At 34.0% G+C, this 13,212-nt stretch overlaps 1 protein-coding gene across 1 annotated transcript; it reads right to left on the bottom strand.

The window, feature by feature from the left end:
- Positions 1-10,505: 10,505 nt before the first annotated feature.
- LOC110018922 (E3 ubiquitin-protein ligase At1g63170-like) lies at positions 10,506-12,058 on the bottom strand. Its single transcript, XM_020716399.1, has 3 exons — positions 11,447-12,058; positions 11,016-11,367; positions 10,506-10,872 (listed from the first exon to the last, which is right to left on the bottom strand). The coding sequence occupies exons 1-3, from the start codon at positions 11,857-11,859 to the stop codon at positions 10,726-10,728; spliced, it is 912 nt and encodes a 303-aa protein (XP_020572058.1). The 5' UTR covers positions 11,860-12,058; the 3' UTR covers positions 10,506-10,725.
- Positions 12,059-13,212: the final 1,154 nt, after the last annotated feature.

Here is a 13,212-nt window from a genome sequence, read left to right as displayed (position 1 = left end):
GTCAACCACAATGATAATTACTAGTAAAAATATCTCCATAAGAAATTCAATCTTAATAGATTTCTTTTCATTAATATTTATGCTATTCTGTTAGGACCTTTCGATGTTGGATATTTAGACTTGAAAGTCAAATATCACACTCAAGTACACAACAAACAAAATTTCTCTTCCTGTTGAGACCTTTCGATAATAGAATCTTGGATTAAGAACCAAGAGTCAACCTTGATGCTCACCATAAATTTTTTATTTCTAGTGGGACCTTTCAACAGTAGATTCATGAATTGAAATCCACTATATATGTGTTGATGCTCACAATATAGAATTTACTAAAACTTCAAATGGTTGCAATATATTAAACTAATTTTAGTATTTATTTATCTTTTGCCAAATTTAATGACTATTATAGCAAAGAGATGACTAGCTAAATATAAAATGAGAATTATTCCTCATCGAAGTTGTTAGAAATTTGTGGGCTGCAGAAATTTTGATGCTCAAGACTCTCTGTTGTGTTTTGTCGTTGAGAGAGCTTTAAGGCTTAATCTTTTTGAAGACAGATTGAATTATAAATAGAAAACTACCCAATGATTTCATCCTTATTTTGTGAGGATCTTTTGATTTAGACTTTGAGGTTTCCCATAAGCATAAGCCTTATGATTAATTACCTCTCATGAAAACGGGAGAGCATTTTTGATTAAGACTAGTTATTAAACAATGAATGTTCAACATATAATAGCAACAAACATATAATTTAAAGATATAAAATTTTTCAAACTGTTGGCAGGGAAAATAAAGATGAACACGATCAAGATCCTATGGTTCTGTCACCTGAGTCGTCATAGTCCTTGATCAATCAAGTCAGACGAAATAGTCGACCCAACCTTACTAGAGAGTTCTTATCAGCAACCATGGGTTGCATCGTCTAAGGAACCCTTGTAGGTCTAGGGTGGATGTTTGTCTTAGGGGTTATAGGTTTAGGGTGGATGTTTGTCTTAGAATACATATTTAAGTTGACCTTAATTAACAAATGACATTTTGCCAATTACTTGTATCTTCATAGTTTATAACTTAATGGGTAGAAAGCTATCAAGAAATATTTGGGCTACAACCGTAACCATGATTTAATCATGTTATTTGGTGTCAATAACCTATTCAGAGGGCTCTAGTTATAACCACTAATTTTTATGAAGACTTTGAGCCAAACAACACAAAAAGAGAACTCGATCTGTATCTTTACTAACACAAAATTGCTTTAAGTGTGAATATAATGATATGCTTGATATGACATTCATTATTTATGAGTTGAAATCAATCAAAAGTTTATCACCCTCTATAAAATGGTATGGAGGGTGGATCAGTTTGATTTCTGAAGTGATTGATTTTAAATTAGATTTTTTGGTTTGTTAAATTTTGATTTAAAGAACCTCTGTTAAATAAGTTGGCCCCTCTGTTTGAGATCTTCAATGAACACGACCATTATTGAATATTTAATATTTAAAACTTTTATACTTAAAATTTATTTAAAATTTATTAATTTTAATCTTTTTAGCTTATTAATCCTGTCAACTCCACTCCTTACAAGTATGAGGTTTGGATAGGATAATTTGGACTTACAAATTCTTATATTTGATTTGGATTTTATTAGAATTTACCAAGCATCAACTCCTGTTTTTAACAGGAGGATTAAACTAGTTAACTAGGAGATACAACCTAGCCATATAGACAAATTGGCTCAATTGATTGATTTTTAAAAATGAGTTTAATCAGAGAGAAAATTTTATTTAATTCTAAGTAGCATTCTCAGACCTTTCAATGTTAGATACTTAATTCATTCCAGTGAAGCACATGTGGGTGCACTTTATTAATGTGCATCTTGATGCCTTTGTTTGATGCGACCATTTGAATTTTTTCACACTTATAATATGTGAGTACTTAATTTTTGTTCTTGTTGTATATGATTTTATATTTGACATATCTATGATATACAAATACACAAATTATCAAGTAATTATAAAACTTTCGAGGAAATACATTAAAAAATAAAAAACATGTCATATCTCATAAGTTTTCCAAGTTTCTTATCTGCACAAATGTCTTTTTATTATTTAGAGAAATGAACATAATCTAAAGGTATAACATGAATCTTTAAAATATTTTTGCACAAATCATAAGATTAACATCATTCAAATCAAACACTATCTTAAGGCTCGTCGTAAAATCACCCTTTTTTTTTTTTGAAATTTTATGTGAATATTGGAGCTTTGGGAATCCATATAAGATTTCATTTTGAGCTTTCAAAAGACCGCTTTCTGTTTGCTTGCAACATGTTGCAATTTCAATGACAAAATTAAAATGTTAAACTTTTGACATTCCATATTTCTTAATTCTCTCTCATAAATTGACTATTGCATGTTCACTAAGTAAACTTGTGTAAGTCTCCATCACTTTTTAATTCTCTTTAATAAAAATAGAGAATATTGCTAAAAGCTTCTTGTAAGTTCACTTTATGCCAAGTATAATAGTTCTTGTGTTCATTGTAATATCTTACTAGTGATCCTTTGTAAGTCTTTTGTGGGCCCTGATTATCAATTTTATGATTTTAAAAAAACTTTGAAAGATAATTTGATCAATCATTGTAACTTTAATTTGTAACTTTTATTTTCATTTTATTCGATAACTAAGAAATTTTATTAATATTGAAAACATTTTTAATCTTCCATCCTCAAATATTCCAAAATTTTGAATAATTTTCTTAAATTTCACAACGACCCTTATTTTAAAACTATTTTATATGTTCAAAAGTTAATATTTTAAAGCGCAGGTAATCTCAAGTAGTTCAATTTGAAGTAATTTAAAAGAACGCATTTTAAGTTATTTGCAAGTCTAAATTCTCTCAAAATTTTGGCAACCTTCCGGCGTCAAGCCCCGCAAGTAGGAACCAAAAGAATGTCAATTTTTCCAAATGTTTTGAAAGACTCGTTGATCCGTGTCATGAGATACTGTGGTCGAGGAGAAAAAATATAAATTTCAACCCACGGTCTTAAAAGACACCGTACTCCCTCAATGTACAGACACAAAGTTAAATCACACAAAGCATTCCCCTGAATATGCACTAAATTCCCAAGGATGGATATTTGAGCCGCTTCGAACCATCCTCCTTTTTCATACCTTTGCGAATGAGATCGTTGGCGATAATGGCAATTGGTAAGGTGATGAAATGAAAATACGAAATATAATTATCTAGAAATATAATTTTCTTATAAAATGTAATATATTTAATACATAATATATATATTATATATGTGAGTGAACAGAGAGGAGAATCTGACGGGTCGGATAGGTTTAGATGGGGTTTCAGGGTCGGCTCGCATGAGAGATGAATCAAGAAATTTTGATTTAGGGCTTTGGTTCTGAGATTAGAATTCTTCGGTACGAGATCGGCAGCCTTGATTTCAATCTCTATGGCTAGAAGCTATAGAAGTGAAGGAGTTATGAATTTCAGAGGGTTTTACACACTACAACATGTCATTGCTTTGCCTCATTAACTCTAATCATGACTGTCTTCACGAGAGGATGCAAATGGAGAAGTGAAGAAGACGAGGGCTGTCGCATGAGTTTCATATATGTATGTTGTATGAATTGTAATGAAGTAGCAAATGGGTTCTGTGTTGTGGAGCCTAGATGCACCCATAGATGCTTGAAGCCCACAACTGCAAGAAGAGCACAACTGTAATCCTGCAACTGGTTCTGGCGTAGCCATGATTAAGATGGGCATAGCTACGTCTAACGAGGTAGCTACACTGCAAAGTTGTTAGCCATGCTGCAAAGGATCGCTCCTTCAGTTCATTCTTCTCGAGCGGGTGGAATAATTACGCCATGTTTATGTGTGGCCATGTCATCGAGCTATTCATCCTGAATTGTTCCTTAAGTTCACAGGAAAAAAATCTCTTACTTGTGATGTTTAGACAAGGTTATTGTGAAGCAAAGAAGGGTCGAAGAGAAGGATTTTGATATGCAATTTCTCTTGTGAGATCGAGAGAAAGAGTTTAGAACAATATAATATAAGTTATATTAATTAAAGAAAGAGATCTGAGTGAGTATTTATACATTTATGGACCTTCATAGTGAAAATTTCTTGGTGGTGTAGCTCAATGGCAGTTTCTTGATCTTTTCCATGTAAATCCTAGTATGTGTTGTGCTTTTGTTCAATTATTTTAGTTCTGGATTTCTTGGATCAGTGTGACCTTATTCCACAGTGTGATTTTAATTTCTAATTAATCGAAGCCCTAGAAGTATATAAGATTTCATCCCAACTAGTGGCATCAGTGAGATGGTTTGTTAATTTGAGTGGAAGTAATGACCAATGAAGTAATGTATAAGGTGGAGAAATTCAATGGGTCAAAATTGTTGTTCAAAAGGATGCAAGTGTAGGTTTGATGTATAAAAAAAGCTATATCTACCATTACAATGAATCATTGAGAAGCCTGAACTTATGTCTATGGAAGAATGGTAGGTGTTGGATAAAACAACCCTAGGTTTCATCCATTTATCGTTTTCTTCGTATGTTGCATTTAATATGGTAAATTAGAAAATCAGGGTGGATCTAATGGCGACACTGATAATGATGTACAAAAAACTTGCCACTTCAAATAAGGTTTTATAATGAATAGATTATTCAACATGAAGTGGTATAAGACATTTTAATAACAGAACATTTGAACAATTTTAATACTTCAACGGGTGAGTTGTTTTCTATGAGGATCAAATTTGATGATAAAGTCAGGACACTATTAATACTATCTTTATTGTCAGACTATGGGGATGGATTGGTCACGGTAGTGAGTAACTTTTAGGGAATATAAAGTTGAACTTTGATGATATTGTGAGGTTGAAACTGAATGAAGAAGTTCTAAAAAAATAGCAAATCACAAATGTTTGGGTTCTGCATTGAATGATAAAACAATGGGGAAGTAATTTAGAAATGAATACAAAAAGAAAAAAAATTCGTCCAAGAGAGGAAAGTCTAGGTCAAGCAAAGAAAATGACAGTAGAAAATGTTGGAACTACAGAAAAAATATTTCAAAAAGGATAGTAAAGTTCCAAAGAAAGCTGGCCGTGAAGGATAATAAATGACTCTATCTAGAAATGCCTCAAAAATATAAATCCAAACTGACTCCTTGGTGTTTTTCCTAGTTAGTACTGAATCTTGGATAATTAATTTGGGTGCATCTTTTCAATCGTATACCAATAAAGATGTATTCAAAAAATACACTCACAGTGATCTAACGATGGTTTATCTGAGAGATAACAAGGTATGCAATATTTTAGAAAGTGATTTGAATATCTAGTTGCTAAATGGAACAATCTGAAAGCTTGCTTAAGTTAGAGATTTTATATGTCTGAAGATAATTCACTTCTCCATGTACGAGTTGGTAAAGTCAGGGTTCATGATTACTTTCATAAGTGACTTGTGGAAGGTGACTAATGGGCATTGGTGATGCCTTGGAGCAAAAGAAGGCACTTGTTACCTGATAAATGAAATGACAAACTTTATTGATATGCCTTGAACTAAGGTGGATGCAAATCTATGACTCCGTAAGATTGGTCGTATGAGCAGGAAATGCATGAAACCCTACTTTCAAAGAGTAAGATCCAGTGTTTGAAATCAATAGATTTAGATTTTAGTGACGATTGTGAAAAGAGAAAGCAGAAGAAAGCTTCTTTCTTTAAAAGTAGGTCAATGGAGAAGTCAAAAAAATAAAGTAAGTGCATTTTTTTGGATGGAATCCTACTCCATTTCAGTCTATTACTACTTTGTCATATTTATTGACAATCACATCAGAAATATATGAGTTTACTTCTTAAATAAAAAAAATATGAAGCATTTTAAGCATTTAAGAAGTGGAAGACTATGGTAGAAAATGAGACAAGCCTTAAGGCTACAGTGGGGATCAGGCACGAGTTAACTATCTCAAGAACTTCATAGTATTTTAAAGTAGCAGAGCTCATGAATATAACAATCCCAAAGCATGTTAGCAGTATGATGCTGCATGTAGGCTTGTCATAATAGTTTTGAGCTAAAACAGTGAATATTTTTATTTTTCTGATTAATTGTTGTCCATCAATGCCTTTAAAAGAAGGCTTACTTGAAGAATCCTAGAGTGACGAGGGGATAAATCTATCTCATTTAAAATTATTTGGGTGCTTTACATATTTCATGTCGATGCATGATCAAGTAGTAAGCTTGACTTGAAATATGTTAAGTGCACCTTTATTGAATTAGGCTCAAATGAGTTTGAGTGCAAACTTTTTGACTATCAGAACAAAAATATTAGTAGGAGCAGGTATGCTACTTTCAATGAAATGGAGATATACAAGGATTGGAGCAAAACTAAAAAAAATTCATCTATTACCTTCGAAGAGTCCAAGCCAAATTAGATAGAAGACATTGGTGATCATGAGGGCAGAGAAAGAAAAGTGCTCAACTAGATGGAGCCCATGAAGTTCCTTAATCAATTACTACTGAAGTTAGGAGGTCAAACATAATGATACGATCAGTACACATGTATTCTCCTTCATTAAACTATCACTATGTGCTGCTAACTATAATAGTGAATCAAAGGACTTTAAAGAGGCTATGTAAGTTGAAGCTTTAAGAGAGTGGGAACTTGCCATTGATGATGAGATGTAGTCATTGGACTCAAATCAGTCCTAAGATTCAAAGAAATTACTAGACTGTAAAAAAGTATGGCCGAAAGAGGAGCTAGACAGTAGCAAATGTTACTAGACAAGGCTTGTTGTGAAGGAGTTCCAACAGAAAAAAGGAAGGGAATATACTAAGATTCTTTTTTCCGATGGTGAAGATGACAATCGTCAAAGTTGTAGTGTCTGATTATAGAGTAAAATCTAAATCCAAAGCAGATGGATGTAAACTTAGCTTTCTTACATGAAGATTTGTTTGAGGAATTATACATAGTGCAATCACAAGGTTAAAGTGTTTCGAAAAAAGAGGATTTTATTTGCAGTTATAGAAGAGCCTCTATGAGATAAAGAAGGCCCAGAGACAATCATACATGAGGTTTAATAAGTTAATACTAGATAGTAGGTACATGAAGTGCCAGACAATCCATTATTGCTTCATTAAACACTTTAATATTTATTATATCTTGCTCATTTTGTATGTGAATGACATGTAGATTGCAGTAGTAAATATAGAGAAAATTAGAGACTTAAAGAAGTAATTCTCAAGTGAGTTTGAGATGAAGGATCTAAGTCTAACAAAAAAAAATGCTTGGTATGAGAATCGATATGTACAAAGTGCAAGAACTCAAAAGTTATCCTAGACAGAGTATGTTAAAAAGATCCTACTGATGTTCAACATGAGTAAGAGAAAGTTAATTTGCACCCCCTTTGATAGTCACTTAGAATTATCTAAAAATTTATTTCTTAAGCCTGAAATAGAGAAAGCATAAATGGGGATAATGTTGTATACTTTGACAGTTGGAAGTATGATGTATGCTATGGTTTATGTCAGACAAGATATTACACATACAGTGAAAGTAGTCAGCAAGTATATAAGCAATGTAGGTAGACTTCATTGGGAGGTTGTGAAGAGAATTTGTAGGTGTTTGAATAGGAAATTTTGCTATGAAAGTGCAAGGAACAATTACAAAGATTTGTAGATTCATATATGGCAGGAGATTTGGATGGAAGGAGTACAACAAAATATATCCTTAATTTTACGAATACAACAGTAAGTTGTGTTTCTAGGCTATAAAATATCACTGTGCTTTTAATCATAGAAGTTGAATACATTGCTATCACTGTGGCAAAAAGAAGATGATTTGCTTACATGACTTTAAGACATAATTGGGCAAGAAGTAGAGAATTAGAAAGCTTCATAGTAACAGCATGAGTGTAATTCATTTTGCTAATAACAATGTTTTCCATGCTAAGATAAATCACATTTAGCTGAGGTATCAATTTATATGCTCTATCATAGAAGATGGACAATTGTTCTTAAGGAAGACACACACGGCTCATAATCCTTGGAATATATTGACAATAGTGGTGACTATCAAAAAATTGAGGCTATGCTTGCCTTTAGCTGGAAAGCAAGCATGAATGTTACGAGGGGTGAGCCACACCTCAAAATGTGACTATGAAGAGGTGCATATGAAGATACAGATTAAGAGGACACCTGTTAGGTGTTATTAATTTTCAAGTGGGAGATTATTATGTTTTGGGACAACCGCATAAAGTCCACAATCATAAGTAGCACACATGCGTAAGATTGTGCCTGTGCTTGGCATAGCCACTCCTGAAATGGACATAGCTATGTCGGACATCGTAACTAGCAACAATAGGTGTAGCCATGGGGTGGTGGATCACTCCTTCAATTCATTCTTTCTAAGAATAATGTCTTATTTGTGTGTGATCATACCACCAAATGGTTTGTCCTGAGAAGTTCCGTATACTTTCAATTTCAATCGATGAAGGGCACAAAAGAAAAAAAAAAAAAAAAAACCTTGCATGTGGTTTTTCGACAAGATTCTCGTGACATAGAGCAGGGTCGAAGAGGAGAATTTGCAATTTTTCTTGTGAGATTGAGAGGAAGAGTTTTTAGCAAAGTAATATAAATTCTACTGATTGAAGTGAAGAGATTTGAGTGAGTATTTATTTATATTTTTTTGTTCTTCACATGGAAATTTCTTGGTGGTATGACTCCATTTTTTTTTTTATTCCTGGGTTCTAGAATTATTTTGGCTTGCTTTTGTTCAATTTTTTTTTTAATTTTGAATTTCTGTAATCCTATTCTGGAGAGTGATTTTGATTTATAATTAATGAAGCCCTATAAGTATATAAGATTCCATCCCAACAATTGGTTGAGGGCTACTATGCCTTACCGAAGCCATGAAGGCGGGCGTGCAATTGGGAGAGACGCAGCAGGCACAAAAAGATTAGATTTTTGAAAGTCTTTGTTAGCATAGATCCCTTCGTTGCATTTTCTGTAGGCATGCAAACATGAGAGTGAAGAAGACGAAGAAGATGGAAGGCAGATGGGAGGGAGTTTCGGACGTCTTCGTTTGATGCGCTCCCGTTGTTGCTTTATTCGCTAACTTGTCACGTCATAATTTAAAACTCACTTAATGTGTAATTATGTTGTAGATTGCAATCAATAATGTGATCTTTAACTTGAAGATTCATAAAGCCAATGATGTGATCTTTGGTTTGAAGATAGCGTAAAGCCATCGATGCAAATACAAATTTATGTGGAGAAGTGTTGTTCATTATGAATTTGGAGATGAATCTTTATCATCCACTCATTTAGATTTTGGTCTTATAACCTTTAAATGTAGCATAGAAATCACCTATTTTTTCTTGTCTTCAATAAAACATGTGCCGCGTTTCTAGGTCAGTTGGAAGAGCATCTGCTTCGGCGGCGTAAGTCCCCTATGATTTAAGGTTCGAATCCCGCCTTTAGCGATTGTTGCCTTAAGACGGGGGTCTTCGAATATTTAGGTGCACGACAATAGGGTGGATTGGGGATCTCACGCTCCAACCTATTCTTTATATATGGTTTGTTTTTAAACTTTATTTGATATTTTCCAAAGTGTTAATTTAGATATTAAGAGGGTTTTTATGTCATCGGTCTCTTCTTATTTTTTAGCATGCATTTACAATGCTTAAATTATCATAAAATTTGATAAAGCTCAATCTATAATTAAATTTCGTGCTGCTGATCATACTTGACGGTACCACCTAATTCCTACGTAATTTACATATCTAACACTAGGGCTGTAAACAAGCCGAGCTTGACCGAGCTCTGGCTTGGCTCGTGTTCGGCTCGTTCAAAATAGCTCGTGTTCAAAATCAGCTTGTGAACAGTGTGTTCGTGTTCGGCTCGATTTAAATATTCGTGTTCGTGTTCGGCTCGAAATTGACTCGTTAAACTTAAATTGAGAAAAATAGATGTAAAATGTGGGATTTGAATCTAAATCAAATATATACGAAAGAAAATACTAACCACATTGCAACATGAGGTGTTATGATTTAAACTTAGACATAAATATATATAATATATTATTATATAAATAGTATATGTAATATATTGTTATATACACCTAAACCTTACTTGTTACAATTATACCACTCAAATATTTCATATCACATAAGAAATACTACTATTTTAATTTTTAAAAAGCAAAATACATCTTTCATGCATAAATAAGGTGGCATGCATGTAAAAATTGAAGTTTAGGTGTTAGATTTGTAAATACAGGAATTACGTGAAACTTCTATCTAAAAAATAAGTTTTTGTGCAAAAAAAAGAAAACAAGCAAGGAAAATTATGGCCCACAAAAAACATACAAAAATATAACTGAAAAAAATAGAAAGACACAAATCGGGGGAGTGGAGTACTTGCATCCACCAAATGAGAAGACTATCATTGGTTTGTCCTACGCATTAATTCGCAATAAAAACTTAGATTATTTTCTTCCGTTTGTCCTACACATTAATTCGCAATAAAAACTTAGATTATTTTCTTCTGAAATAAATAATTGAAATTCAACTCTCTAATCCATTCAAACTGCTGATACAGCAACAGTTTAAGCTGTGTGGTATACTGAAAACTTATGATTTATGTACAAAGAGGTGCAAGAGGAAGAAAAAAGAAGAAGGATTATCATGCAAATCAATGAAGTGCCCAACAAATACTGTTTTTGATCATTTCTCAAGCTCTTTCTTGCACAAAGGGCAACAAGATGTTATCTTTAGCCATTGATCAACACATCTCAGGTGAAATAAATGCAAGCATGGCAGCTGCCTAACCTCTTCTCTGTCCATATATTTGGCAAGGCAAATACAGCACTCCTGCATACATGTTTGACGATAAAGATGTCAGCTTTTTCTTCATTTTGATAAAAAAAGACAACACGCATTCTAAAACTCAAAGAAAGTTATATTATTGTTTCATAAAAACACTGCTAGAAACGATTAACAGCGCTGAAACTTACTGAATTATCAACTTCAGCCTCATCCTCAGCTTCAACCTCTTTGAATCTCCAGCATGGGAGCCGGGAGATCTGATCATCCGTGGCCCTTCGTGCACTCGAAGCCAAATTCATGTTGTAGCCAAGAACATTTCTAACAAGCGGCACAATGCAGCAGAGCAGCAAAAACAAAAGGAAAGGGAAAGAATAGATCATCGCATTCCAGGAAAGAAGCGCGACGCAGAGGAGATGAAGTTTCGGCGCTCGATTAAACGAGCCCAAGCGCGAATCAAACACCCAGACATTGCCCATCACAAACCACAATGCGTAGAAAAGCTCGAGGTATGGCCTCCCCTTGTTCATTAGATGAGAACTCCTGCTCCCAAAAGAAAAAAAATTGTTTTTTTTAATTAGTCTGTCTTTTACAAAAAGCTAGATTTTAGCAAATTTCTCACCTGGATTCATCTGAACTTCTCTGCTGCTCCAAATCAGAGGTCAAGCCATGAACTTGGCTTGAGTTGGAGAATCGAAATCGCATATAAAGAAATGGTATGCTGAGAATATTGGCTATGTTGTAGCTAGCAATCCAAATCCTTACAGGCCAAACTGGCTTCTCCTTCTTGGACAAAACCATGACAATTGTGATGCAAAATATCTGCACTGCCAGAGCAATAAACTCTAGCAGAAGCCATGGCCTGGAATTAAAGGGATTGGATCTGAAATCAGATCTTGCACCATTCTGGTACTGAAACACTCTCCTCAAGAACCCAAACCACCTAGCTCTCGCCACCCTCATCACCATCCTCAACAAGAACCCGACCGGCGGGCTTCGAGCTTCCCCATCATCCATATCACTTGATATTGCCATTTCCGAGATCTGCGACCTAGCTGTTAACGATTCACATCTGATTCGGAATGGAAGAAATAAAGTGGGATTAATTAAAGGGAAAGGAAGGTAGATGGCGACCAAAAATCTAACAGCTTTGCTTGAGTTCAAAGGGTGAGTGAAAGAGAGAACTAGCCGTTGGCCAAACCAAATACTTCCCTCCACTCAAGGATCTCTTTGTTTATTTAAAAAGCGAGCTTAAGTTTTTGGTTTGATGAAGCAAGAAAAAGCTGAAGTCGTCTCCCTCTTTGTGAGGAGTCAATTTCTGTGTAGTAGTTGGGGGGTAGGCGCGCAGGAGCAACCATGATTGCTTGGTAAACGAGCTTGACATGAAGGAAGGTTCAGTTTGTTAAGTGTCAGGTTTGAAAAATTATTACTTGCCGCTGCCTGCAGATGATACATCTCGGTGACGGTTAGGATACACTATGGAGAGAAAAAAATATTAGGAAAATTTACACAAAAGATACAATTTTTATATGTTTATGTAATTAACATGTGAAAGTTTGACATTTATATACATTATGTTTTGATGTCATAATCAGCGTTTTTGTATTTGAGTTTAATGAGAGCTGAACATGATTAATGGTGAGCCTAATTAATGGTTATTAAATAATTTTGGATTCATGAACTTCATATATGAAAGAAAGGTCGTATTTTTATATTGGGACTTTTACATATATGATATCTAAAACTCTGGTATTTAACTATCTCACACCTAAATTTGTATAATTATAAATATCATATGAAAATTAACACTCATTATTAATTTTTAATAATCAAATTCATCTTTTTTTCCTTAGTGTTATATACGTAAAAAAGAAAGTTTAGGTGTGAGATGGGTAAATAAATAAGAATTGGGTGTTGTGTAATTTAAGGCGAAAAAAAAACAAAAATCGACACAAAATCGGAAGAACACAAAGATTTAACGAAGTTCGACAAAGATGCGTATATCCTCAAAAGCAGAGCGACGAATTCACTATTTCAGAGGAGTTACATACCCATAGGGTTACACATCTATTTATAGATAAAACCCACAGATAAATTTACAAACACGCCATCGCTCCCCTCAACCCACTAATCCAAGAGACACGCATCTTCAAACTAAGAGACACACATCTTCATTCCAGGAGACACAACTCTTCAAATCCAAGATACTCAAAATTCCTGGTATATGAGTCATACCTAACAATTCTTCAGTTTGACGAATATACAACTCTTTAGGAGAAAATCTCCACATTGCGAATATCCAGCACCTTAGGAGAAATACATCATGAAGTTTCTTGCAACGAAGTGGGTTGGGTAACCATGCTAACTAGCAACTGCAAACATTCAACA

This window comes from Phalaenopsis equestris, unplaced genomic scaffold (assembly GCF_001263595.1).
Source record: "Phalaenopsis equestris unplaced genomic scaffold, ASM126359v1 Scaffold000036, whole genome shotgun sequence".
In the NCBI taxonomy this organism is placed as follows: domain Eukaryota; kingdom Viridiplantae; phylum Streptophyta; class Magnoliopsida; order Asparagales; family Orchidaceae; genus Phalaenopsis; species Phalaenopsis equestris.
Note: the sequence above shows the minus strand (reverse complement) of the source record. Positions and strands in the feature narration are given on the sequence as shown.